A 27,964-nucleotide genomic window follows, 5' to 3' on the forward strand; every position below is an offset into this window, starting at 1 on the left:
ACGACACAGCTTTCACTTTTCCATTTTAATTAAAAAGTAATCATTTCATCTTATTAACAACACAGGAGTTTCAAAGAGGAAAAAAAAAACACTATATAACACAAACAGGTCAGAACATAAAACACTGCCATCTGGGGACCTTGAGTTTTGGAAACCAATGTTTACTCAGCTACTGGCAAGGACTCAGCTGAAGTCACTGCTCTCCCGTGTCTCCACCAGGGGTCCCTTGAGGCTGATCCACAAGGCTCTAAGGAGCACCATCCCTAGGGAGAAGGCAGCTTCCTTTGGCTCCACTTAGAGCAGCAGGCAGAGGTCCTCCCTCTAGTAACTTCACTCTGGCTCAAAAGTTTTGAACAGCCTCCTGCATCAAGAACACGTCTGGCTACCAAAAGTCTGACATCAAAATGGTCCCTACCTCCTGCTGCTCAGAACAGAACAAGAGCCTGATTTCTGGGCCAAAAGCTCAAAGCAATCACTGAAAAAACAGGTGTTCACTGCCAGAGTCTAGAGCGGTCTTCTCAGAGCCAACTCCATGAAACTACCACTGGTGAGGAAGAGGCTGACAAATGTTAAAGGGTTAAGAGTGGTTGGGGCCCAGATTCACAGTTTGGGTTAAACTGCTGGTGACCGGTGCTGTTCAGTCCATGGAAAACCTTCCATTGCAATGAAAGCCACAAAGGAAAAAAAAAAAAAAAAAAAAGAGAAAAACCAAGAACCAACTACTCTGGGTCAGGCAGAAAAGTGCCTGCCATGGCCCCTCTTCAACTCCAGAGCAGCCTGCTTAGCACCCCTCAGGCAGCCCCCACACATGTGGGACGGGCGCACCGGCGCCACGCCCACCAGGCCAAGCCTGCGCTCTACAACCCTACACAGGGATGCAGGCAGGAGCTCGTGCTCGGGTGGGCCTGTGTGAGGTCAGAAAGCCTGGGGAGGCTCAAAACGAACAAAGGCAGTGGCTCTCGCCATGGAAGGACCACCCCACATGCAGCCAGCTGGGGCCTGGCTGCTTCTCCTCCCCCGCCCCCACATCGAGCTGACAGAGACAAATGAAATACAAACGGAGCCCAGACACCTATACTGCCCATGACCCCAGAGATATTTATTTTCTATCAAAAAAAAAAAAAAAAAGAAAAAAAATAACCCCAAAACAAAAAATACACCTCCAAGGCAGTACAAACTCTGACTCTGGAAGGAATAAGTAACAACAGCCTTGGGCAGAAGAGAGCAGGTGGTAGAAACTTATGACATTCGATGTGGACCTGGATATGCGCAGAGAACATCCTCCAAGTAACTCTACTTAGAACGCAACAGGTAGGAGGCCAGGGGAAGAGGGGCCTGGGGGAAGTTGAAATTTAGCCTCAGTAATGCCTCTGGTACGATCCCATGGGGGCCTGCGGCTGCCCCACCTGTGCTGTGGTCTGGCTAACCAGGTGGGAGAGAGCAGGGCCACTCTGGATCAGGGTGTCCAGAGCTTTCTGTACACTTGGATTGTCAAAGTTGATGCTTGTGGAAGACACGGGCCTCTGGCTAGCCAAGTTGCTGGCAGGTGCCAGGAGGGTGGAAGGCTGGCCAAAGAGCCCTTGGGAAGGAGCCCCAGGCCTGGGGCCCATGTTCCGAGCAGATCCTGCCTGTCCCAAAATGCTTGGAGGCTGATTGCCAGAGGCCTGTGATCTTTGCTGAGGCTGGCTGTTCGCTGCTGTGGAAAAATTCTGGTTCTGGGTGTTTCCGGCAGCAACTGAGGGGGATGCAGAGCTGCTATTGGCCGCAACCGTGCCACTATTGAAGAGGCTGAGGATTTTGGCCTGAAGCTCTTGCTGGGATGTGGGGGGTGCAGCTGGAGTGGGTGTAGCAGACGGGAGCACTTGGCCACTCTGGAGCGGTTGAGAGCTTGGCTGTGTCTTCAGTGAGGCACCCGAGGTCGCCCCGAGTGGTTGACGGGAAATCGGGCCTAGAAGACAGAAAGAGGCGGTATTTGGTTAAAAAATACCCTCCGTGGGCAGGAGGCTTAGCAGCCCAGGGAAGAACAACAATCACTGATTACATCAATCACACAGTACACAGACTATAACATTGATTTCCCAAAGGGGCCACTTCATAGTATGTGCTGTTTTCAGTAAACAGCTTAGTTTCCCCACAGAACTACTTTTAAAAAAAAGGGCATCCATCTTGGTTCCCAGGGAGTCAGCCATACTAGCCCACCCACCACCACATTAACTACAGGGATCAGAATTCAGTATCCAAATCTTAAGTTACCATTATTACACCAGCAAGGATGGCCCATGCGGGAAAACCCATGGGATGGGCTCATTCCCTTATGTACCCCAAAGAGCCCTGGGCCTGCCACCCTCCCAACAGAGTCTGGGGGTAGAGAAATGCAGAGTCAGAACTTCACCTCGGCCCTGCCACGTAGCTCACCAGGCAGAGAGTCGGCGCTGCTCCTCATAAGCCGCTCCTTCCTCTCTCGCAGGTAGTTGATGATCTTGTCAGTCTCTTCAGCAGTGAGGTACCTGTTGTCGGCCAGCAGGTTGATGAGGCTTTGGATGGCTGGAGGGTGCCCCCCGCGCATCCCTTCCTCAGGGCCTCCTCGCTCTCTTTCCTGGAGGATGGCTTCATCAGCCATCTTGGCCGCCTGTCTGGCAATCTCCTCGCGCTCCTTCTCCCGGCACTCATTCTTATAGCGCTCATAATTTCTGGCCACCAGCACCATGGCGTCTGCCTGGGGCATGTTACGATGCTCTGTAGGAGGGAATGACATGAGTTATTTTCTCCCGTGACAGATTTCAGTGCCCACCTGCTGAACTCTACCAAGCCTTTCCTGACCTCAAACAAGCAAGAAAACCATTTCACTGACAAAAAGCCTTGGAATGGGGATGGGGAGAGGTGGGAGGGAGGGGATGCAGCTGGGAAGACAGAGAATGGGTTTCTTCAGTGGGAAACAGACACCCTTGTAAGAGAGCTAGTTCTGTGGGGAATTCTTAGATCACAGACATGTAGTAAAAACCAGAGAAACACGACAGTCTCTCACAGATTCAAAAAGACCATGTGGAGAATAACCACAGGAGGCAGGCCATGGGGGTCCAAACAGCCCTTCTGTAAAGCCTGGCTTTCCACCGCGCTCCTCAGGATAGAGTTGTCTGTTAATGTATCAGTTCAAAGGTTATGGATTAAGATCAAATTATGACCCTAAATAACCTCCTCCCCTCACCCTTGGGCAACAAGATTTATAAGGTGGTGAAGACTTCTTGGCACTTGATATAAATGTCTTCACACATCTTGAGGACTGCTCCTCAGAGAGGCGAATGACCTACTGGAGAGGCTTCTACACTCTATGCTAATGGGTAAAACTGGTCAGGCAAATAGAGGGCCCAGGGTGGTGGAAGAAGGGAAAAGTCTATGCTGTGAGAGCAATCCACAAGGCAGCAGTTGACTGAGTCTCAACAATCTGGGGGCAAAAGACTAAAAGTTACTTCAGGGAAGGACTTCGGGAAACCTCCCCTGGGCCTCCAGGATGTCAAGGCTGCCTCCCTCTTCTCAAAGTCCCTCCACTGACTTCTCCAGCACACTAACAAAGAGTCTCCTAACTGCCTGGCACATGCTTTGTCCCTCAACCCAAAGTCTGGTGAAAGTAGGGGCTCCACTGTGCTCAGTGCAGTGTGTGCCAGAGCGGTGCTGGAGCTGGCTCTCGCTGGAGCGAGCAGACTGTGCGCCTCTCTTCCCAACTTGCCCTGAAGTGACTTCATGTTGGTGGCTTGAAATAGAACACAGTGGGAGTATTTACACCATGGAAATCAGCAAATTCCATAAACCAAGTCGTCCCCACCCCAGAACTGGCTGTTAAACATTTGCCAACACATCATTGCACATACCTAAGGGCTGAATGTAACGTCATACACAGCAGGCCCAGAACTGTATCCAATGAAAGAAGATCAAACAAATAAATGACTATGCAAGTTTCTGCCATGCACTTATAAAAGGGCCCTACCACATTTGAGCTGAAATACCTTTATCTAAAACCTGCTGCTTCTGAGTCAGCCATAAAAAAATTAATGAACTAGTATCTGGAAGTTTCTGGAATTCTAACCCACTGGGGCCTCCATACCTTGAGGGGTTCCAAACATGATGTTGACTGTACAGGAGCGGTGAATCTGGTGTTGCTGGGTGATGACAATAGCAAAGGGAGACCCTCCCCTGCTAACATCCTCCAAGGCTTGTGACAGTGATACTTCCGTGTTGAGGAAGATCAAATCTACTACCATGCCTAGGTCTCGGACCTTCCGCCCCACAGATTCAGCATAATCTCTGTAGAAACAAACAGGATCCAGTTGAGTACTCCCTGATCAACTCCCAATCTGCACAGTGGCACCTCAGCCAGAAGACTTCAAATCCTAGCTCTACCAGTGTCTCCCTAGCACCCTCTTCAGGCTCCAAGAATCTAAACCAATTCCTTCTCTTTACACTGGCTCAGAAGCTCCCAATGGAACAGTACTTAGTATCCCAGGCCCTTCTCTTGATTCTCTGGTCTGACGGTCATTCCTAAACACCATCCTGTCGCCTAAGACTTGTGGCACATTTCTGTCTTGGCAGAGGCTGTACACCAGAGTGGAAAAGGCACGGGTTTTCAAAGCTAGAGACCGGTTTAGATCTTAGCCCTAACATTCACTTGCAAAGTTGAAGCTTTAAGCAAATCCCTTTACCTCTTACAAACCTCAGTTTCTTTACCAATCAGACAGGAATAATACGGCTCAGCTCATATGTCATTTCCTTAACTTTCTCTCCAATCTAAATCAGATCCTTCATATATTTCTTCTCATAAGACTCATCACCAATACATTTATTTTTGTCATCTGTCCAACTAGGGTATAAGCTCCACAAGAGGAAGGGGCCATGTGTGTTTTGCTCATTAGCATTACAGCTTCAGGACCTAGCACCTGCCACACACAGAAAAAATGTGATGAATGAGACACATGAGACACGATCACTATGAAGATTAGAAAAACAATTTAAAGCGCTTAGCACGGAGTAGTACAGAGTAGGTGCTCAGAAAATGACAGCTGTTATGATGCATTTAAAAATAAAAAGGCAAAAAAGCTATCTGCAAGTTAAAGCAGCATCTACTTCTAAACAAGGCGGTCCAGAGCCTGGGAACTCTGCCTGCTGTTTGGTGTCTCAACACCTATTTCCCTAGCTTCTGCCTTGAAAATTAGCTCTTTAACCCCAAACTGCTAGAAAATACATGAAGTTACTTACTAACCACTTGGGGAAAGGGAACATAGCTACTGCCAAACTTGCAAGCTGCTACACTCCCTTCTGCACCTCTGAGCTGCTTATTCAAGGAAAGAATGTGAAACAGAGGCAGAATAAAATAGTGCTGTGAGCTCTGGCTTGGCTAGCACGGTCACCTAACAGCTCTGCAAGGCCATGGCACTTCACAAAGAAAGCCAGTATCTTGGCTGACGAATGCAGAGACATGCCTTCTAAAGTATCAGGGACTCGGGGTTCTCTCACAAAGGGGACATCTACTGCTTTGCCTGACCAACATACATGCCCTCGAATTTTCCTTTGGGGAGGCACCCCTTTACCACTCAGTCTACACCAGTTCCACGGGGTTAATCCCACTTTTAGCACTATGGGTGGGCACATGACCTAGCCCTGGCCAATCAGGGCATCCCAGCACTGCTGGCCAAAGTGACGGTCTAGGGATGGGAAACAACTCCAGGACTTCAGGTGGAAGCAACAGGAAAAAGTAGCTCTCTTTCCATGGGTTTGCTGAGCTAAGGATATTCATGTCTCATGTCAAGAGCTAGCGCTGCTCTGTCTTTTCAAGTAGACAGCTTGTCTGAGAGTGAAGGCAACACAAAGAGCAAGTCATTATGAGAGGCTGACCCTGAATGCAGCCATGCATGAACGTCCCAGTCAAGCAAGCTAAAAATTTCCCTTTGGGCTCAAGCCAGTTTGCAGTGGGTTTTCTGTCATCTACTACTGAAAGAACCCTGGTTAACACAGTACAGCAATGCCAGAGTACACAGCCTGGCAGTGGGTACAGCTGCCAAGAAGAAGACTAAACTAATTTCTCTTCTGCTTCTTCTCCTCACTCAGGGAAAATCCAAAGGGTTCTTACTTAGTCTGCTTGTTGACCACAATCACAGAACAATCAACAGGCCTCTCAGCATCAAAGCGTCTCTGGATTTCCTCAAAATACTGACGATAGAGCTCTTCTCTACGACGCTCCTCACGTTTCAGACGCTCTGCAGGGTGACAGCAGGGAAAACTGAAACATGGACCGTGCCTTTCTATAAAAATAAGTCACAGACCTTATTTCCAATCCTGAACTACTTGTAGGCAAAGACTGTAATATACACATCTCTTCTGAAGTAATCCTCTAGACTACCTCCTAAAAAAATTTTTATTTTTTTACTATTATAAGTTCATTAAAATGGAATGAATGGATTACAGGGCATGTCTGCTTTAATCTGATACATGCTACCAGAATGTCCTCTAGGAAAGGATATTACTAATTCATCCTTTCTTTGGGGTGAATCACATAGTGCTATTTCTCCATATCTTGGTCAACACTGAGTTTTGTCATTTAAAAAAAAACAAAAAACCTGCTAATTGATAGGCAAAACATAGTATCTCATTATTATCCTAATATTCATTTTTGGGACAACCATTTAAGATTCTTATTGACAGGTAATTGTAATTTGCTTTAAAAAAATCAGGTAATAAAAAAAAAAAAGCACAACAAAAACTCCCAAACAAAACCAGGCAGTAAAGTATAAGTTCTGTAACAAACTAAAAATGAGGCTCTTAACTTGACCAGGAATAAAACAACTTAAAAATCTTAAAGATGTATTAAATATCCTGAGAAAATCAAGGCTTTAAAAAAACATGTCTTTATCTAAAAAGTAGATGCTCTTAGGTAAAAATTATAAATAAAACTACTCTCCCCACATACGACACAGGTAATGCAGACAGCTATATTTATTTGGGCAGTGAGCAAAAAGCAAACATTTAACCTCTTCAGCTTCAATCTTTGGTTCATTTCTTTTCTTTTTTTTTTCCTTTATTTTTACTAGTTGGAGGCCAATCACTTCACAACACTGCAGTGGGTTTTGTCATACATTGACATGAATCAGCCATGGAGTTACATGTATTCCCCCATTTCTTTTCTTATTGATAGTATTTCATATTTATTTCTTCTTGTTGGGTGACTAAACCAGATGACAGTACTACTTTGCATTTTAAAAATGATTTTCAAGCTGAAGGCTCTTTACAAATGAACAGGCCGTTTATATTTCTTCTTTTCGTGAATTGCTGAGCCAAGTCATTAGCTCCTTTCCAGCTGGTTATTAGTTTCCTCTTTCTTTTGTAAAGTGTTCTATTTGTGATAAGAATAAACTGTCTTTTCTACTTTACCTTTTGCACGAGACTGACTTTCTGGGCCTGGAGGGCCTCGTCCATCAAAGCTATCTCTGTAACGGTCAAAGTAAGCATCATCTTTCCTTCTGCAGTAGTCATCCATTCGCAGGTATCGGTCATAAGAGCCTTCTCTCCTGAAAAGGTAAAGAAATGTGCACAAAGTTAAAGGTTTTATCCTGCAAAAATCAAATACAGAGAATTCTTCAAGATCCAGCTGTCTGTGAGGATGACATAGTAAGGCACAGAACTTTGGGATTAGGAAAGAAAATTAGTATCTGGGACTCACTGCTCATCAGCTCTGTGGCTGGGACTGAGTTAACCTACTTCCAAAAGGACTGGGAGGATGTACAGAACGCTCTCAGCATAATGCAAGCTCCCTGGTCCAAAGTAAACACAAAATAACTGGTAGTAATTATTGATATTAGTTTTGAATAACCATTCTAGGCCCTACCCCAAGCCTCCTTCCTTGTGCTTTTTAAAAATTGTGGTTAAAAAATAGAACAAACCAAAAAAGTAGACATATATAAAATAATTTTCATCATCCTGCACAATCTGAACAGAAACTCACCCCCAATCTCTGTAACTTCTAATCTACTTTCTATGAATTTGCCTTTTCTAAATATTTCATATAAGTGAAAACATATATTTGTCTTTTGTGACAATGTAGCATAATATTTATTTCATGTAGCATATTTTTAAGGTCTATCAAGGCTTATAGCAGGTATAAAAATGATCTTTCTTTTTATGGCTGAATAATATACTGTATGGATATATCATACTTTTTAATCCATCTATTGATGGACATTTAAGTGGTGTCTACCTTTTGGCTACTGTGAATAGTGTTGCTATGTACAGTCACACCCATCTATTTGAGTTCCTCTTTTCAATTCTTTTGGATATATATTCAAGAGTGGAGCTGGTGGATCATTAATTCTACCACACTTAACTTTCTGAGGGACCACCAAACTTTTTCACAGTGGTCATACTACTTTGCATTCCTACCAGCAATGTATGAGGGTTCTAGTTCCTCTACACTTCGCCAACACTTAAAGAGACCCAGATTCATTCATTAAGTAAAATCCGTCTTCAATCACATATTCAGCAAATATTTATTAAGCAGCACATCTCTCATGGTGATAGACACTGGAAACATAGGCCTAAGAAAGGCACTGCTATAGAGTTTTCAATTAGTTCAGCAGAACAAACATAGAAGACTGCTACCAAAAACAAAAAACCCAGCAAGCAGAAGGGCTGCAGAGGTTACCTGTACATGGGATCTCGGGACTCTCTCATCTCTCTGTATCTATCGTACATGGGATCTCGGTGATCTCGAAAATTCCTAGTTTCTCTCAGGTCACGAAAGTCTCTAAGATCCCTCATGTCCCGAGCATCACGCATACTTCTGCTGTCTCGGTGATCCCGAATGTCTCTGGTATCTCTGTGGTCCCGCAAATCTCGGGGGTCTCGCATGTCTCTGCCATCTCGAGCATCCCGGCCATTTCTGCCGTCCCTGGGCTCTCTTCTTGGACTTCCTCGAATGGGCGATCGATCACGTCTTGTATCTCGACCATCTCCAAAGCCATATGGATCTCTGTAGGAGGGGGCAAGAAGATGCTAAGACAAAGGAACTGAAGGAGTTGACCCTTGAGCTCTTTACTGGAGAAAGCCCCCACCCTCCAAGCATTTTTCTCTAAAACACAGCAGTCAGTGAGAAATAAGATTACAATTTTAAGGACAGTCACCCATCTGGTCAGCAAATAAAGACTAGCAGGTTTTAGAATCTCCAAAGATTAGGATATTCAAGGAAGAATGTATGATCCACAGCCAAGGGTTTTGACTGGGGTCATAGTGTTTATCAGATTTTGGGGGCTAATTCAATATTTGTATACATGTCAAACTATCATCTCTATCTCAACAGGTTTTCAAACTGAAAGGGTCTTCCCTCATTCATTTCTTCCCACCAAACTTGTTTGAAAGAGATTTTAAAAGGGGAGAATAGTTGCTGCGTTGGGGGGTGGTCATAATAAGGGGCAAGACTCATGAAGGAAAAATGAGCAAATGACACAATCTTGTACAAGGTTGGCACAATCTTATACAAAGTAATGGTGGTCCAAGGAGTTATCCTTAAAAGTACAGAAAACGTTACTTAAAAAAACATTGAGCAGAATCAATCAAATAAAGGGGAAAGAAGAAAGAGAAGTACAATACAAGACACACAGTCAAGTACAGGAACACTCTTATCTTCTTAACATATGAGTAGTGGTCTCTCTTAGTCTAAAGTTTATGTAGAACCTGGTTCCTTCTGGTCAAGGTATTCTTTGTTTAAAAACAAAACAGTGTTTGAAATCACAGGTGTTCGGCTTGATCTGATTCAATATTCTCCATGAGACAATCTACCCCACTGGGAACTCATTCTCAACATATTTAAAATTAAGCTTCTTATTTCACCCACTCAGGCGCAGTCAGACCTTTTCACTTTTGCCAAAAATCATCTTCTTAGTTACCAAGGTTTAAGTTCTTCAGAGTTAACTTTGATTTTTCTTATCAAGTCACTTGAATACTCTTTGCTTTTCTTGTTCATTCCCATTGGACTTTTAAGTTCAATCCAAACCCTTATTCTATGCTGGCACCACCAAGAATTTTTAAGATACAAAACCAAAATCCAACCTTCCAGATTTCAATTCTTTCAGCAAATACCAGATAAACCATCGATTTCCACCTGTTACCAACTGCAGCTTGGCTATCACGCTTCTGGGCACTCTTCCCTAACAAATTTGGCCCCTTTCCATTTATTATTTCTTCCTCATTTCCTGATCCAACTTCCTTAGTTCTACTTAAGCTGTTCTTATGACTTAACTCACATGTTCTTATGACTTAACTCAGTATTTCTGTTCATATGGCTTTTCATCGTGGAATGATTTTCCTGCACTAACTCAAGTATCACTCAACGCTCAAAGCCAAGTTCATGTCCCATGTCTTCCAAAAAATATTCTCTATCTCTGGAGTAACTGCTAATCTCTCCTGCTAAACTCTTAGAGCACTCACTATTTCTATTACTCATCTAGATCTGATTTACCTTTTTACAATGTCTCCTTGTAAGACCCGCTTTAAGGATTACCTCCTCCGTAAAACCTGCCCTGAACTCTAGATCTTTTCCAGCAAAAAGGCCCCTCCCCCACTCATTTCCATCTCAATAAACGGCACATCTATCTACTCAGTTGCTCAAGCCAGGAAACTGGATGTCATCTTTTCTTTAAAGCCCTATCTATCCACTCTTCCAATGACATTTCCAAAATCTGTTCACTCTTTCTCTGAAATCGATATCCATTCTGCCCATGTTTATCTCCACTGGAGCCACTGAAGGCCAACCCCAAACCACCTTTCCCCAAAACCACAGCAGAGCCTTCTAAAGTAGTCTCCCCATTTCTGCTCTTGCTGTTTCCTAATCTTCTTTTAGATTACTCTAGAACCACCTTTTAAATATGTAAAACCCTTCACTGGTTTCCCACAGTTTTTAGAATTCAGTTCAAAATCTCTACTGAGGCTTAATAAGATTCTGCCCTGCCTCAGCTCTTGTTTCCTCCAAACTTATTCCGCCCCCTCCCTAGTCTGCGTCTTTCTTACCATATTGACTTTTCAGCTGTAACTAGTCAAGATTTTTCCCAATGCCTCTCACTGTGCAGCAGGAACTACTCCACACTCATTTTTCCAGGTCTCAGGCTTAACCATCCCTTACTCCATGATTCTGTTAGTTTAAAACTTTGGTCCCCACCCCCCCCCCAAAAAAAAAACAACTTTGGTCCCTAAATTTTGGCCACCTTCTCTCATAGCACTGTTTCACTCATGTTATTTATCACAATTTGATGTCACATATCAATTTACTTGTTTAACGCCTGTCAGCCCTACTAGACTGCAAGTCCATGAAGACAAGGACTGTCAGTTTGACTCCATGATAAAGCCACTACATAGGCTTATATTGTCTGGCATAGAGCAGATGCTCCATGAACCTGTTACATGAGTCTTGCTCTGCACATATATTTCTATTGCTGCACTTATCACACTGTTCTGTAGTTATTTGTTTGCAATGGCTTCCCTACCAAACAGTAAGCTCACTTGAATGCTTTGTATCCACAGGACACAGCACAGAGTTCAGTAAATGTTTAAAAAACTGAGTTATTCAACTAAACTGTAAGCCTCTCAAGAGTAGGCATCATGTCTTCCTCATATTTTTGTCACCTACCATGATTACACAAATAGACATTCATCATGATGCCCTCAGCTTGGAAGAAAACCTCATTTTCACTTCATCCACATGGTCACAGCAAAAACAACTTAAATGCCAACTTTGTTTCTATATAAAGTCCTTGTCATATGTTTTAAGGCTCACAAGTACTCTTGATTGGTGGGAGCAAACATATGGGAGATCAGAGAATTTAAATGAGGATGGCTAAAGAGTTTTCCCACTAGAATAAAGTGCAAAGTAACCAAGAATCTTACTTCAACTTTTATGATGTCATATAATCCCTCTAACACATGTAACATCTGATATAGTGTATATTGTGGGCAAACACCCAGGATCCAATGGGAAGGGACAACTGTAAAGCATTTCTGGATTAATGATCGGCAGATAAACCTGCCTTGGGGAGCAGTCAGAAAAAATTCATTAGAGGTGGAATCAGATTTCAAGTGCTCTTTGGCAATCAAATCTGAAAGAGATCATGAACCTGACAGACCACAGACCACACACAAAGCCGGAGGCTTGAGAAAACGGGGATGGAGGGTGGGGACAGGGATAATACCACCACATCATGGCACTTTTCACAGCCTTAGGATGATTACAAATGCCACATCCGGTTCTCATTCTTTTGAATCCACTGAAATACCTTACTCACCTGTCAAGAGTGTATTCGTGGAGGTTGACCACAATACCCTAGATTCCCAAAGTCTAGGCTCATGCTTCTAGTTTGAGAAGGCAAGCAGTCAATCTAAAGTCTATGTGCAACAAAACTACAAATTCCCCTTAATTACCTTCTAGGTAAAAATGTAGAAGAGACGATATTCACGAGGGGAAGAAGAACCAAAGGAGCAGCAGAAGCAGGGACAGAGAGGAAGAGCAAGGCTCTAAAAGGAAAAGGGAAAGCTTTCTTTCCTGTGTCCAAAAGACAAGCAGTATGGCAGACTGCTTTTCTTCTGGAGACAAAAACAGAAACAAAACAACCCTTTAGGAACCAAACAAAGACCTCCCCAGAACAAAAGGGATCCTGGTGTTGGCCCCAACATCTTTCTCAAAATAAGAACCAGATAACAAAAAGGTGGTACAATGTGCAGGATTCAGAGTGCCGCAAGGATGAAGCCTGCTGAACAAGATGCTTGGTCTCAAATAACAAGTGGGTTAGAAGCAAGTTTCTGGAGAATGAAGTTCACTATATCATCCCATGGTACCAAAGTTGCTTAACTGGAGACCAATGCACTGTACCCTAAGGTACTAGGTCACCAGAAGCTAAAAAGAAACTGAACAACAGTTAAAACTTCAGAACCAGAGTCCACAAACTGAAAGCAGTTGATAAACATCACTAAAATTCTGTTGCAAATTCCTCATCTATTCAGCAGGATGGGGCAAAGCCAATGCTCTTTTGCCTTGAGAGAAATGGCAGTCACACCATTTGAAAACATCTGAGAGGTGAGGAGGGAGGGATGAAGGAAAAGACCATGGCTCAGATGGCAAGTGATATGCTCCTGGTAGAAGGGCTTCTCTTCCTGAGGAGCACTAGACATTTGAGAGTTCTTGGACAACTGATGGACTCTGAGCTTCTCTTTGGCTAGAGGCAGCCTCAAGCCCAGGATGGTGTTCTTTGGCCTTGGCTGTTCAGAAGGTCAGGGAGGAGGGCCTCTATCCTTTTCTTTGTCAGCTTCTCCTTTTTTCTTTCTGTTCACTGGAATATTTTCCTTGGAAAGCCAGCCTTCTTTCCCCTGAAAAAAAAATCCATCAGCTCTTTGTATTTCTGTTCTGTTACAGATACTGTCCACAAATACCATTCTCTAAAAGGCTGGCTGCTATGTGATGTTGATCCCCCACCAGGAGCTCCATGCTACGGTCAGAGACAAGAGACTTGTACAGAATTTTGTAACTGGGTGCAGGAAGGCTAACGGGTGCATCAAGCTATCGCACCTTACAGATCCAAATTTTGTTGAGTGCCCATGCTTCTCCCTAGAAAGCGCACTGATAATTTTCTCAAACACAAATGCAACTCTTCTGTTGGTAGAGAGGTAGCACTTGTTGAGAACTGATGGATCTTAAGTGTTACTGCACAGGTAATCACAGCCCACCTAGAGCTAGGGCAGTCTCATACCCAAGAAGCAAGCAGTTATTACAGGAATTAACACTGTGGATACATAGAAATCACCTCAGGCCACGTAAGAAACTTGTCTGCAGTTAGGCTTTTTCTTTTCTTTTTTAAAAAACTGAAGTATAATTGACTATGGCCAGGTTATTTCTGATGAACCAATCCTTGATGACTTTCACCAACGAGGCACCAGGCCTAACATGCTTCACGAATACATAGAGAAATTCTCTGCAGAGGTCTTGATGTAGACAAATTAACTCTATTTGCTTTTCCTCAGGTCATGAAGGAAGGCTTTGAAAGTAGACTATCACTTAGAGGCCATGTCTGCAGAAGGATAGTCCAAGACCTGGACTGCTGAAGTGTTGAGCTGAAGATGGAAACTGAGAACTGAGGTGCGACTAGAATCATGATCCAGTCTCCGAGGATGGTTAAGGACTGAAGCCTAGCACCAATGCTAGACAACTTGCATGCTAACTATGCAATGCTCTCAATGTGCACAGTGGAGTCCAATGAAGAGGTCCAAGGGTTAAGTGAAGAGAATTCAGGCTGAAATGTGATCCAGAGCAGGGATCCCTGATGCGGAATTCCGTGCTTGACTGGGCCAGTACCCGTGAGAGCCACATTTCCACAGCTGGAGTCGTTAGGGAGGCATATTACTGAACCGAGAGCAATGCCAGCAGAACTGCGGCTTACAGAGACGTTTGAAGAGGTGACAATCCTGTGAAAATTCCCAAAGATACTGAGGTGTTTTGACACTCAAGGTTAAAGTCGAGCAAAATAAGTGTTACAAAGGTCTTGCCAGCATGCTTAGAAACAATTTTCTTATTAAAAGTAGCAACACTGAAGAAACAGTTACAACTTAAGGGAAATGCTTGCTATAGGTAGCTTTTTTTTTTTTCTTCCTGTGAACAATGCATTCCTCCATGGTTGGGGGCACATAAAATGTTTAGGATTGCTAAATGAAGGCAGCTGGATTGCTGTGAACATACTGGTACACTTGGAATTATCTCAAGGTTTTGACTGGAAGCAAGCACCTGAGGAGTGCGTGCTAGCCAGTGTTCACCCTGAGAGAAATGATTAGCCCCTTCCAGACTAGTATCTTAAGAGACAATATATGACAAGCACAATGATCAAAACGTTAGTGTTCTATTTTGAATACAACATTCAATTTATCTGACTTTACAGTTTGAAAATTTTTATTTTTAAATGGAACAAAACTGGGACTCTGCTTAGACTTTTAGATGGGGCTCAGAATAGATTTTTTTAACTAAATGTGAATATCCCTCTTCCCTAAATTTTACTGAGAATGACTATATGAAACTTAATCATGCTAAACGACACTTTGAGGAACCTAGTTAGGGATGGATCACCAAGACGACTGATTTTTAATGGATCTTTAATTAGCCTAGCTGTCCCTCCTATTGATTATAAATGGGAAGCCACAGCCCAATCCATGTCCCAAATGACCTCATCTTAGAGATATATTAAAATGAAAATGTAGGTGACATGTGTTTTAAATCTGGTAAGGAGAACATCTTAAAAGGCCCCCTCCAATGTTGTTTGTATGTTTATCTTGGGGGGGGGGCTATTAAAAAAGAAAGAAAAAAGCATTCTTCCCTTACAGATGAAATTTTAGGCTGGGATGAAATTAATCTTTTAAATTTAATGCTCAGGCAATGGCAATATTGGATTTCAAGCAGGGGAGTAAGCTATTTCCCCAACATTGCCAATGCTTAGTGAATACCTACAATAATGGGAAATGTTAAAAGCATCTGGTTAGGTATACTTTTAGTGGAATGACATATAATATCCTTATCACAGCACAGATGAGAACTACTTTTTATTCTGTGACGTGCAGCCCCACCTCCTTTTTGCCTGTGGAAACACTACCCGACATCACAGCATCATAAGGATACAGAGAGCAGGAGGATTTTACCAGGGGCGTGTCTTTATAGTGACCAATTCTACACTCCTGTAAGCTACCTACTTCACATTTGAGCTCCTTGGAAATTGGATATACACCGCATTTCCTTTCAAGTCATTTAGCAACCACAGCTTCCAGTGGAGCCCCATATGTCTGACTATTAGATGCAAACTCTCAGTCACTTGTATTCCATGTTTACTAGGGCAACAAGGAGCCACACTGAAGGGACTGCCCAACATCTGCAGCGTGGTTAGATGGAGCACAACGGAAACAGACATTATATGGATCTGCTGAAGTTCCAAAGCATTCATTTATGTTCTTTAGGACACTCACACATATACAGAAAATCAATCAGTACCGTATTTTCCTGCAAGCTGCAGGCATTCCTTATGGTGCCAGAGAAAACAAACAACACCAATGTATACGCTCACTTCTGGAGTGAAGCCACTGGATGACCAGGGCACCCAGCTAACAGTGTGGTGCAGCTGTAACTGTGGTGTTAGAGTCCACTTCCAGGCAGAGTGCTCAAAGAATCTAACTGAAATCAGCAGCATTACTCTGTCCCTAAGGTCTGCTTGAACTCTGCAGAACATACCCGTGTAATTTAATCCCGGTAGCTCAGAAAATACCATCAGGTCCAAGTGGGCGCATGTACAAACACAGAGCAGCCAATCCCTCCTCTAAGTAGGTTTCGAAGCAGGACAGCGCTATGTTATGTGTAAGTGCCCAGTTAGCTGGGTACACCCCCAAGTGACCTGTGGAGCTACCAGTACAGACTAGGATGTGTTGTACCCAGCATGTTCACTCATCATATGAAACGTAGTTTCCTGTGGTATATGGTTTAGGTACACAGTTTACTGTGGAAAACTGGCATTTTACTTAGGGGCAAAGGCAAAATCCATACTGAGTATCCACTTGGGCCATGAGGAGACACCAGATATGAGATATGTATGTCTGCACTCCACACAAAACTGCACACACTGCATCCACTTGTGTGCTATTTATGAGGCCAGACAGCTTGATTACAATATACTCATCTTTGGTGTAACGGCAACATTAGTGAGGGTCTTCTTTGGGACTGATTTAATGCATATCTTGAGGGTACACATCAGGGCTGTCTCTTTTGTAAATAGTGGAAGACTATTTGGGGAGATGCCTTTTATTTCCAGGAAAACTAAGAAAAAGGGAGACTTCTAGAGGTAGGGTGTTTTTGCCCTTTTTATTTCCCCTCAATAGGTAACCCAAGCATGCGAGCGCACAGGGGATCTGCAGCACAGGCACAGTAGCAATCTCTCAAGCAGCACTTTCTGTAAACCTGGGTGAACATCTGGACCGGCAGCCATGTGGAATGAAGAGTCGAGCCTGCTGCAGGGCAGCGCAGCACACACCAACGACCCTCAGGCACTCCTGCTGTGGAGGCTCCCACTGACACGTGAGCGGGGGACACACAGAGGTTTATCCTCTTCCAATCGCCTGCAACTCACGGTGCAAGCTGAACTTGCTGGGTTTGCCACGGAAAACAAAGCTTCCTCTGCATCTCCTGAGGTATGTTCTAAAAAAGCAGCAAGGCCCTTCACACAGGTTCACGTTCTTACTGTTTGCTTGTGCGTTTCTGATTTCTTGGGGGGGAAGAAAAGACCCTTGATGTACGAAGTTGGGCTTAACTCCCCAGAGCCCAACTCTCCCAAGGTAACTCACTGCTTCAGGGTACTTTACCTTCGTGTGGGGCTGGGTCTTGATGGAGCCGTATTCATATTTCTTCTTTCCGCTGCCTTATTAATATCTGAAAAGAATAATCAACCCATCTGTTCAATGCTACGGAATAAAAACAAGATCATCAGCACATTTCAAATGAAAGCAATAACAAAAAAAACTACAATGACAACCAGATGGTGTAAGAAAATCCATTCAGCAGACGCATAGTCACTTGGGCAATTTTTATTAAGTTACGGCAGTACGTTGTCATGGCTTGGTAGAGAATGTCTCTCAGTTTTCTAGCTAACACATAATTTGTGTAAAACTGATTATGTCAAGGCTTTAACACTGCCAAGCTTAAACCTAAAAACTGCCCCCTCCATAAGGGGAAAAGGTTGTCTTCTAAACTCTTGGACAGTCAGATGTATGATCCTTTTTTGAGGGGAGCAGAAAGAAAGAAAGAGAATTTTAAAAAGAGAGAGAGACCAAGGGCAAGTAGTTCCATTTTATATTACAAGGAAGTAATGGTTGGAATCCACTGTCTTAAAACATCTAATATTCCATGAAGCAGGGGTGCCTTTTAATTTGCCTTGTGGCATTCTATTGGATGGAATCTTCCAAAATGAGATGTAGGAAAGAAATTAGTTTTTTTCTAAACAAAGCATATGACATGTTAATATTTATAACCCTCATAGGTAAGTACCTATGAATAAGAACTGGCATTTGGTAAGGTTAAGTAATAAAACATTCATTGTAGGTTTTCATTACAGAAGCCTGGCATATACAACTAGATAAAGAACAGTGGAAACATAAACTCACAGAAGCCAATCTGTGCAGTTAAAGCCTCTCGGCTAAAAACAAAACAAACCTACTTTGCAAAAGCTGAATGAAGTAAGTAATAAAAACACCATATGTAAGTAAGAAATAAAGAAATAGCTAAAGAAATGTACCAATCTATGCTCAAAGATAACACCTGATAATTTTTATATGCCTTAAAAAATAAGTAAGCACATTAAAAATTTCATACTTTAGTAAATGGAGAAATAAAACTGCTTTCTGCTGCAGTGTAATTTTATTCCCCTTGTTCCATATTAAGCAATTAACAGTGTATCTAATAATGACATTAAGTGGTATTAAACAATCACACAATTAGAATTTAAAACAGTGATTTTAAATAGCTTTGAAAATAGTAATTATGTGTGTGAAAAATTCTAACCAGCATCTTATCACATGAAAGATCACAGTAATGACAAAACTTAAAGAGGTCTTGTATGTCTTTAATCTGCTATGTTGTCAACTATTGAGTTCCTGTTCAAGTGAGAATGATCTTCAGTTCCATTTTAAGTCAGAAGTTCATTATCTTTAGGAGAATGGCTTTTGACTAAACTGAAGGTAACACATCTAAACAGTCAGAGAAGTATATTCTATGTAAAATGCTTCTTAAGTTTCTAACAGAGCAGACACAATTCCTCTACCTTTATAAAGAATCAGGAAATATGTTCTACACAGAAATTGGCCAGTAATACCTGACCATTGGTTTGGTATTGCATGTCACAAGTTACAACCCTTAAAATCCACTAAGGCCTGACTTTTTTTTTTTTTTTTAATATTTATTTATTTGGCTGCACTGGGGTCTAGTTGCAGCATGCAGGATCTAGTTCCCTGACCGGGATCGAACCTAGGCCCCCTACATTGGGAGCGCGGAGTCTTAGACACTAGACTACCAGAGAAGTCTCAAGTCCTGAAATATTAACACATGTTAAGAGACAGATCATACAGGGAGTATCTAGTTTCTTCTGTATGTAATTGTGAAGAGTATCAGTTCAGGTTTAGAAGGGCCTACTGACCTAGTCCTCCCACTTACTTTGTACTGCTTTCTAATATACGGTGACTACGATTCAGAGGAAATAGATGGGGAGACAGTGGAAACAGTGTCAGACTTTATTTTTTTGGGCTCCAAAATCACTGCAGATGGTGACTGCAGCCATGAAATTAAAAGACACTTACTCCTTGGAAGGAAAGTGATGACCAACCTAGACAGCATATTAAAAAGCAGAGACATTACTTTGCCAACAAAGGTCCGTCTAGTCAAGGCTATGGTTTTTCCAGTGGTCATGTATGGATGTGAGAGTTGGACTGTAAAGAAAGCTGAGCGCCAAATAGTTGATGCTGTTGAACTGTGGTGTTGGAGAAGACTCTTGAGAGTCCCTTGGACTGCAAGGAGATCCAACCAGTCCATTCTAAAGGAGATCAGTCCTGGGTGTTCATTGGAAGGACTGATGCTGAAGCTGAAACTCCAGTACTTTGGCCACCTCATGTGAAGAGGTGACTCATTGGAAAAGACCCTGATGCTGGGAGGGATTGGGGGCAGGAGGAGGAGGGGACGACAGAGGATGAGATGGCTGGATGGCATCACCGACTCAATGGAGATGAGTTTGAGTCAACTCCGGGAGTTGGTGATGGACAGGGAGGCCTGGCGTGCTGTGATTCATGGGGTCGCAAAGAGTCGGACACAACTGAGTGACTGAATTGAACTGAACTGATGATTCAGAGAGAAATGTAAAGTCTGATTACTTAAGAAGTTTTCAAAGTATCTCTGGAATACATGGGGAGTGGTGTTAGTGGCATGCACATTTCTTTTAAATAAGGACCATTATTTCCCAGCAGGATTCCATGCATTATTAAATAGTCATGTAAATAAAACTCACCTAAACACTGACTTGACTCAGCAAACACTTAGGTGAGACTATGGAACACATGGTACTACCATAACTGCTGTCTATAAACACTATATAATTTCGCCCTCATCATATGAAAAGGACTACTGCACTGTATAATTATATCCAATTCTGCGAGGGCCATTAAATATAGGACTGGGGAGACCAAAATACTCATGTACCATATACCTTTAGGGCAAAACTGGTTGCAGTTAGAATGATGGAGGTAAATATTTTCCTTTGAAGTTCGTGAAATTCTTTGCAATCATTTGAAAGATTATTTTAAAAATTCAAGATTATATCTTTAAACCATTCTGACTGTAATTTGCCTCCTAGTATCCATTTTCATGGAGGAGTCCAAAGTAATTGTTTTTGGATGGTGTGGCTTAAGTTTCTTTTGCAGAAAAGAGAACTTTGAGACCATTTTCTTAATTTTAGGGGTTAGCAAACTTTTGGTACGGTAAAGCAGCTGTTTGTTTATTCATTCCTATTAAAGAGATCCTTAAATCTCCACCTGGAGTAAGATATGGACAAAATGAAACTTGAAACATTTTGCTAATCTCACTGTCATCTAAGAGGACTGCTCAGGTTAGGCTAGAGGTGGAGGCGTTTTCAGTAAGAGTTACGAAAAACTATTATCAACACCAATTCACATACACAAACAATTCTAACATATGTGCACACAGAACTTTTGGAAAACCTAAGAATTTGGAAACACAGAAAGAACAGAAAAGCTACCAAAAGTACAAATAACTTCAGAGAGCTGATCATGGTACAACAACAATTTAAAGCAGCAGAAAAAACAAACCAACAAACAAAAACTTTGCCCCATCCCAATTTTCTGTCACACAATTTGAAAACCCATCAACTGGAGGTTCATTTGAACAAGTTTTAATTTGAAAATGCAAATACTGGGACTAGTAAAGGGGGTTTTTGTATTAATTAATTGAATCAGATTATTTTCTTTCTAAATCCTTACTGAGATATGTAATTTACACCAAAGAAATAGAAATGATATCAACGTAAAGGAGAAGGGAAAACAGAAGGACAATTTGGGAATCTTTCTGGACGTTAGAGGGGAATCACAATTGGAGGGAATTTAACCAACAAGAGGGCAGTGGTGACTTAAAAGAATCTCCAAGGAGAGGTGGAATGCTTCTTCTGCCTAAAAAAGGGAAGAAGTAGAGCTTCTTTTTCTTCCTGATTTGTTTTATCTGGGGCAGCTTGGTCTCAATGTCTCTTCCACCTCAGCTTGGTTGGAAGTTCTACACTTTGTCAACTTATTAGCAAAGTGAATACCATTCAAAGTCACCATTACCACAAGGTGCTTAACCTACACCTGAATATCTATAATTTCTAAGGGGTAAAAATAGTTAAAAGCACTCCTCTGGTAAGAATTTTTAGACAAGAAAACTAGCACCAACTGAAAGGATTCACATAACAGGAAAAAAAAATGGAAAATAATCTGGAAAATGTTATACAGGAAGTAGCAGAGCTGTTTTAAATTACAAAAGAGTGGGGGTAAAGAACTCCCAAAGGAAGGCACAATGCCTAATCTACAATTTTATTTTAGACTAATATGCCAGACAGAGTTCACACAATGGTCCTCAGATATGCTATAAATAAAAATGCATGTTTCATTCATAGTATCAAGAACTGGTTTGCTCTATTTTTTAATTGTACCACCACAAAACAATTCTTTTCACCTTAAAACCAATTTTTATACTTCAAAGACAGTTACAATGGAAAACAGGACTATTCTAAACAAGTGCAGTATGAACTGTAACATTTGACAGTACCACCACTGGTTGTTGAAATAAGTCCTAACCACTGGACTGTCAGGGAATTCCCTACAATTTCAATAAATGATTACAAATGAAATAAAGCTTGCCAAAAGGTCTAGTTGAAAAGCAACCAACAATTAGGAATTATTAAATTGGAAATACATGATGACAAAGATAAAGCTACTTGAGAAACCATACTGACAAGACAGTGAATATGAGACAGTAACTCCCAAAATTGGGAAGGGAAAGGACAGGACTTCTCACTTAAACCATATTTATGAAGATGACTTTGATGATATATTGTACCATCAGGGATATTATGAGTTATACTGTAAAGAGTTAGGGATGAGAGAATGCTTGGCTTGCTGTTTCTAAATCAATGCTTTAAGCTCACTCTGAAAATTACACAAATCCCTCATATTTGGTTATCTCCTTCAATTTCTAATTGAAATAATTATTATATCCTTAATGGTATTAGGATATTACTCCAAAGAACAGGAATGGTGGAAACAATATAACTTATATTTACAAAATACTTACTCTGTCCCAGAGCCTGTACTAAGAATGTTACGTGCATTATCTCAAACAAACCTTTCTACAACTCTTAGAGTTGTATTATGATCTCTATTTTGAGAATGACGAAATTAGAAGTTTAGAGAAATTAGGTGACTTATCTGAGGTCACAAGATGATCAAAAGGCAGAGAAAAGGCAGAGCTAGAACTCAAAACCAGGTGTGCCTGACACTAAAGTGCTTAAACATGTTATGCTGCCTCCAGCAGGGAGCAGAAAGAGCTGGTTTCCATTCTGAACACTGGTGAGGGCTTCCTGATCAGATGCTGATGAAACCTGGAAAAGGCAGTCTGTGCTGGTCATACCAGTGCTTAAGCGCCCCAGACACTCAATAGGGTAGGACCTGCTTATTCAATTACAACTTTGATTTCTATCACCTCAAACAACAATGTTTCTGGCTTTTACTACTGATATTCTATTCACTATAACACCTCAGACAAAAATTCTTTATCAATATTTAATTTCTGGCCCTTTTTACTATTTTTGAGGAAAGAACCTTGGCTGGAAAAGGAAGAAACTGGTGGCAGGAGGGCATGTTAGGAGGTTATGAACTGAACTACCATAAACAGAGTTTCAGCGAAGTCAAATTAATGAAGGTTTACTATATGCTTATTATTCAAAATAACAGGGGATTATTGAAATCTATGACATTCAAAATACTGCCCATTTATAAAATAATGTTCCTCGAAGATCACTGGTTTGACATTGAAGGGAAGAGAGGGGAGAAAAATATCTAAAAGTTAATGATTTTACCTTCAATAAAGGGATATAAAATGAACTGATGGCCAGAGGAATCATATTTAATAGCCAACCATCCACTGACGAGGAACAAATAGACAACAAACCTTATTTTTTCTAGTATCTTACATTTATCATGTTTAAGTGTACAGTTCAGTAGTATTATATATACTTACAAATATAAACAGCTGGGCAATAGGTTTCCAAAACTTTTTCATCTTGCAAAATTAACTCTCTTATATCCATTAAACAACTACCCATCCTCTCCCTGCCCATATATATTTTTTCTTTTCATTCTCAACATCACATTTCTTTAATGAAGATACATAAGTGCCACCTGAGAAGATGTTTAAAAACGGGATTCTCAGACCCCTTCTCAAACTTTCAGTATCTGAGGATAAAGCCTAGGAATCCAATCCACACTTAAGCAAGTTTCTTGGCAGGTATCTGGGAACTACAGTGCTACTCTATTATTTATTTATTCCTGTAGTTTATACAGAATGTATGCTTAAGTGCCCCATTTAAAAACCTCTCTAAACTCCTGTGTTCAAGGGGGAATAGTTCATAAACTGTTACAAAGAACATGTCACAACAATGGCTAAAATCTGCAGACTGGTCAACTGGGAGTGGGGGTGGGAAGCTGCACCCAAGAACATGTATTTCCAATGAGCTGTTCTAGTGACTCTGATGCTGTCCTAATGTAAACTTCCCAAAGACTGAAAAAAAAGTTCAACTATATATGTATAACTCTAAGTTTTAAAACTGAATGAAAATCATCTTTTTCCTATTTTTTCTTTTGGATATCAAAAATAATTTCTGAAGAGAGATTAAAAACAAACTTTTTCTTGTATCATCTCTATCTCAGTCTCCAACTGCATAATTAAGCATGCAACCTAAAAGCCAAATGACTTGTAATTCAAAGTTCTTCACAGCTTGCTCACTAGCTGCAGAATCAACCTAACCTTCAGTAATTCTATCATTCCAGATCCAAAGCAGGAGACCACTCAAAATATTTTTTAGAGCTAAAGCTGTAAGCCATTCTGCTTTATAACTGTTCATTAATGCAATTTAAGTTCTGCTCTTTGCCTAAAGTTGTTGGTCTTTGCATAGGTCAACAACAATGTTTTGAACATGAAATAAAAGGAAAAAGTCTTATGGTTTGGAAAAGTTCTGATTCTTTGAGTGGAATTATTTTCAAATCATTAATACAATTAGTCCAGTTGACCTATTATCTTTCATTTCTTAGTGATAAGATAAAGAATGAAAATGACCATCCCTATAAATATTCATATTTGGTGGTAATAAAACCACCATTTAAAAAGCAGCAGGCATGCTGGTATCACACATTTAGCTGTCAGTATAGTTCATATTTCCCTCATGTGCTGCTGCCTCAGACAGTGCCCTAACACTGATCCTTTCCTTAATGCCTCTCATTAGTGAGAACTACAGAGGGTAATTTTCTGTTGCTTATTGCCCTTTTAACTTCTCAGTAGTTTACTTCAAGTTACTGAATAGTCTAGGCAAATGTTTATGCTGTTCACAGGACAAACCTTTAGGCACAAAAAGGCTGACGGAGCTTTTAAAGTGTTTGTCTTAAAGGCATATGGTAACTATTAGTTAACAGCAAGGTACAGAGAGTAAATTTAGAATAGCAGAAAGAGTAGTCGTTTGCGGGAAACACTACAACCACAAGATTCGTGGGAGGAGAGCAAGAGAAAGGCATCATGATACCTTCCTTTGTTGAACATCCACACTGCATATGTTTAATATGTTAAAGCCTCTGAGAAGTTCTGGAGTAAGAACACTGCTTTTTTACCTTAACATTTCCCAATTTTTTACCACAAAATCTTTTATCTACTGGGCCACAAAATCTTTTATCTTCAATATGTTCTACTAATATGTTATTTGGGCAAGGAATATGACCTCTATGAGCCACTGTTTCCTCATATGCAAAAAAGATATGATTGGTCTACCTATCTCACAAAAGGAAAGGAGGGAGAAAATGAGTTGGTATTTGTAAACCTGATTTGTGAACAATAAGCGCTGCCTGTTGTACTTTATCATTACCACCAAGATAAGAGTGTAGGAAGAGATGTTTAATTTCTCCTGTGGAGAGTCAGAAACAAAGAAACAATGTAAATGGAACAGAACAGAATAGTAAATATACTTCCTCCAAAGGTTTTCCATTCTTTTTTTAAAAAATAATTTATTTATTTTAGTTGGAGGCTAATTACTTTACAATATTGTAGTGGTTTTTGCCATACACTGGCATCAATCAGCTGTGGGTGTACATGTGTTCCCCATCCTGAACCCCCCCTCCCACCTCATCCCATCCCTCAGGGTCATCCCAGTGCACCACCCTTGAGCACCCTGTCTCAGGCATTGAACCTGGACTGGTCATCTATTTCACATATGATAATATACATGTTTCAATGCTAGTCTCTCAAATCATCCCACCCTAAGGTTTTCCATTCTTAAAAGCACAACTGAATTCCAATAACTTGCTCAACAGCAATAAGCTGTACAAAAGCACTGCCATCTGCAGGCGATGGAGAATGAATGCTTGCAATGGATACTTAAAATGAAGTTTCAAAGCATCAGGTGCTCTTTCTCATCAGACTTCTAAAGTCTTTCCAAAAAATGTTTATTCTTAGCTTTTGAACACTAGTAGATGAGGTTCCATTTACTGAAGTTCTGAAACTGACTGGACTAAAATAAAATTCTCATTTCTTCTCCAGGACTGCTGCTTTGAAATGTGAAAAAATTACCTTAGCCTTTCAAAAATTATATATTGTGCCTGCACAAAGTAATCCCAAGGAATAAGGAATTTTTACACAGTCTTTGAGGGAAAAGCCCTTGAAAGGCCTATGCTGACTTTTCTGAGTTCTCTCTCAGTGAGTTAAAATAAATCTGCTCTCTCATACACAAAAACAGAGGTTATGAACAGACTACAAATAGAACACCATGTTAACTAAGGAGTAAATCAATTTGTCAATGCCTTCTTCAAAGTGTGGTGTTCAGAGGCCTGGGCTATTCAACAACTTGCACCTAGAAAAATTCCTTCCTCTGGGCCTTCTCCAGCACAGTCTACAAGGAAAATCACTGTTTCTATGTTTTACGTTAAGACTGTCGGAGGTTTCAAAAACGTATCTGGAGGGTGACAGACGAGTTAAAGGAAAGGAAAGGCAAAGAAACCAGAATGGAGGAAGAAACTGATGTCGACATATTGCTAAGTGATTTCCAATAGTCACAAAGCAAAGTTTGGGCTTTACTGTTTTGGAAAAGTCAACACCAGTTAGTTTTCACACCCAGACTGACTCATACGCAAAACATGAAATCTAGAGTTGTCAAAAAGCAGATCCACCGGCGTTTGCAAAACATTTTTTTTTTTTTTAAACTATCTGGTACCACACCACAATGCTGCAAGAAAACCGAGGAGACACACCGGGTACTCTGGAGCGCAGTTTCTCTGAGTATCCCGCGTAAGTTAACGATGAGAACGGTTTACAACGAGAAAGCTTTTAACGTTAATTATTACCCCCCGAAGACCCTAGGGCGTTTCATGGAGTCCGCTAAGTCTCAAGGGGAAATTCTGTACACAGCGCTAAAAGGCAGAAGGACCACAATTAACCCCACATTCCTAGGGCAGCGTTTCCCAAAGCGTGGAACGCAGAATAATTTCAGGAGGAATCAGGACGCACTGTTTATTTTGATACGTAAGTATTTATTTCTTTATGAGCATTAAAGAATTGGCTTTCCATTACGGTCGGTGATTTACGCTTCCACCTTAAACAAATGTATTTTAAAAAGAGGGGAAAAAATGTCAGTTTAAAGAAGAAAAAGTAACATTTGGTAAATAGCTGTTCAGATGGGTACACGGATGTAAAAGTGCAACGCGAGAGACTGAAATTGGGGAAACGCCGTCCTAAAAAAAAGCCCTCCCGGCCAGCCGTCGGGGTGCAGAAAGTACCCAGGTTCCATAGACGGAGAACCAGCCGGTTGGGGCGCTGGCTCGGTCGCTTTCCCCGTTTTCTGGGCCCGGATCCGCGCTATTAAAACGGGTGTGTGTAGGGGGAAATATCACATTAACAACGAGACGCCTCGAGGATGCTGTCAAGGGGCCGCGAGGCGGCGGCGACGCGGGACAGCGTGTTCAGTTCGCCACCCAGCGCCGCGCGCCCCGCAGAGAGCCCGGTGAGGCCAGCCGCCTCGGCCCGGGTTCGAATCCCGACTGCGCCACCAACTAGCTGAGGACCCCCGAAGGCGAACGACTTCACGTTTCGAGGAGACATGGGATGTGCGGCCCGAGCCTACAGAGGAGCCCCACAGGGCTATTATCGGCGGGTCGTGCTCAGACCACAAGCGGCGGTGCGGCGCCGTCGGCCCCGAGCCCACCTACTGCCGCCCCGGCTGACCCGGTCTGCGCTCGACGGTAGTCAAGAGAAGGCCGCGCCCCGCACCGGGCATGCGCAGCTCCGCGCGCACCCGCAGGGGGGCCGCGGCCGCGGCCGCGCGTCGAGCGGGCCCTCCCGCCTCAGCCTTCCCATCCGGCCCTGGGCCCCCTCAACCGTCAGCCCCACGCTTCGGCGGACGGCCACCGCTTCCCGGCACTCACCGCTACCAGCGCGGCGGGCTGCTGGCCACTTCTCCGCCTCAGGCCCGCCGCCGCCGCCTCCGCCTCAGCCCACCTGCCCGCCGTAGGACAAAGGCGCCACCAACCGACCGGCGCGGGCACGAGGCAATGGCGGCCGGGGCGGGGAGTAGGGGCAGAG

At 42.2% G+C, this 27,964-nt stretch overlaps 1 protein-coding gene across 2 annotated transcripts; it reads right to left on the minus strand.

Annotated features, from left to right (window-relative positions):
- NCOA5 (nuclear receptor coactivator 5) lies at positions 1–27,948 on the minus strand. Of its 2 annotated transcripts, none has more exons than XM_065922103.1 (8): positions 27,808–27,948; positions 17,404–17,470; positions 8,684–9,010; positions 7,417–7,553; positions 6,119–6,245; positions 4,100–4,299; positions 2,416–2,736; positions 1–1,948 (listed from the first exon to the last, which is right to left on the minus strand). In XM_065922103.1, exons 2-8 carry the CDS (start codon positions 17,439–17,441, stop codon positions 1,359–1,361), a joined length of 1,740 nt encoding a protein of 579 aa, XP_065778175.1. In that variant the 5' UTR covers positions 17,442–17,470; positions 27,808–27,948; the 3' UTR covers positions 1–1,358. The 2 variants fall into 2 exon arrangements, with proteins under 2 accessions (XP_065778175.1, XP_065778176.1); XM_065922104.1 differs by having other exon boundaries at positions 1,773–1,948; positions 2,393–2,736.
- Positions 27,949–27,964: the final 16 nt, after the last annotated feature.

The sequence above is a fragment of the Muntiacus reevesi genome, chromosome 2 (assembly GCF_963930625.1).
Source record: "Muntiacus reevesi chromosome 2, mMunRee1.1, whole genome shotgun sequence".
Taxonomy (NCBI): domain Eukaryota; kingdom Metazoa; phylum Chordata; class Mammalia; order Artiodactyla; family Cervidae; genus Muntiacus; species Muntiacus reevesi.

Coding starts and splice junctions, on each gene's coding strand:
- NCOA5 (XM_065922103.1), bottom strand. CDS start 17,441: ATGAATACGGCTCCATCAAGACCCAGCCCCACACGAAG. Junction 4,300..6,118: donor GTGGTCAACAAGCAGACTAA/GTAAGAACCCTT, acceptor TTGTTTCTACAG/AGATTATGCTGAATCTGTGG. Junction 1,949..2,415: donor CAGCGCCGACTCTCTGCCTG/GTGAGCTACGTG, acceptor TCTGTCTTCTAG/GCCCGATTTCCCGTCAACCA.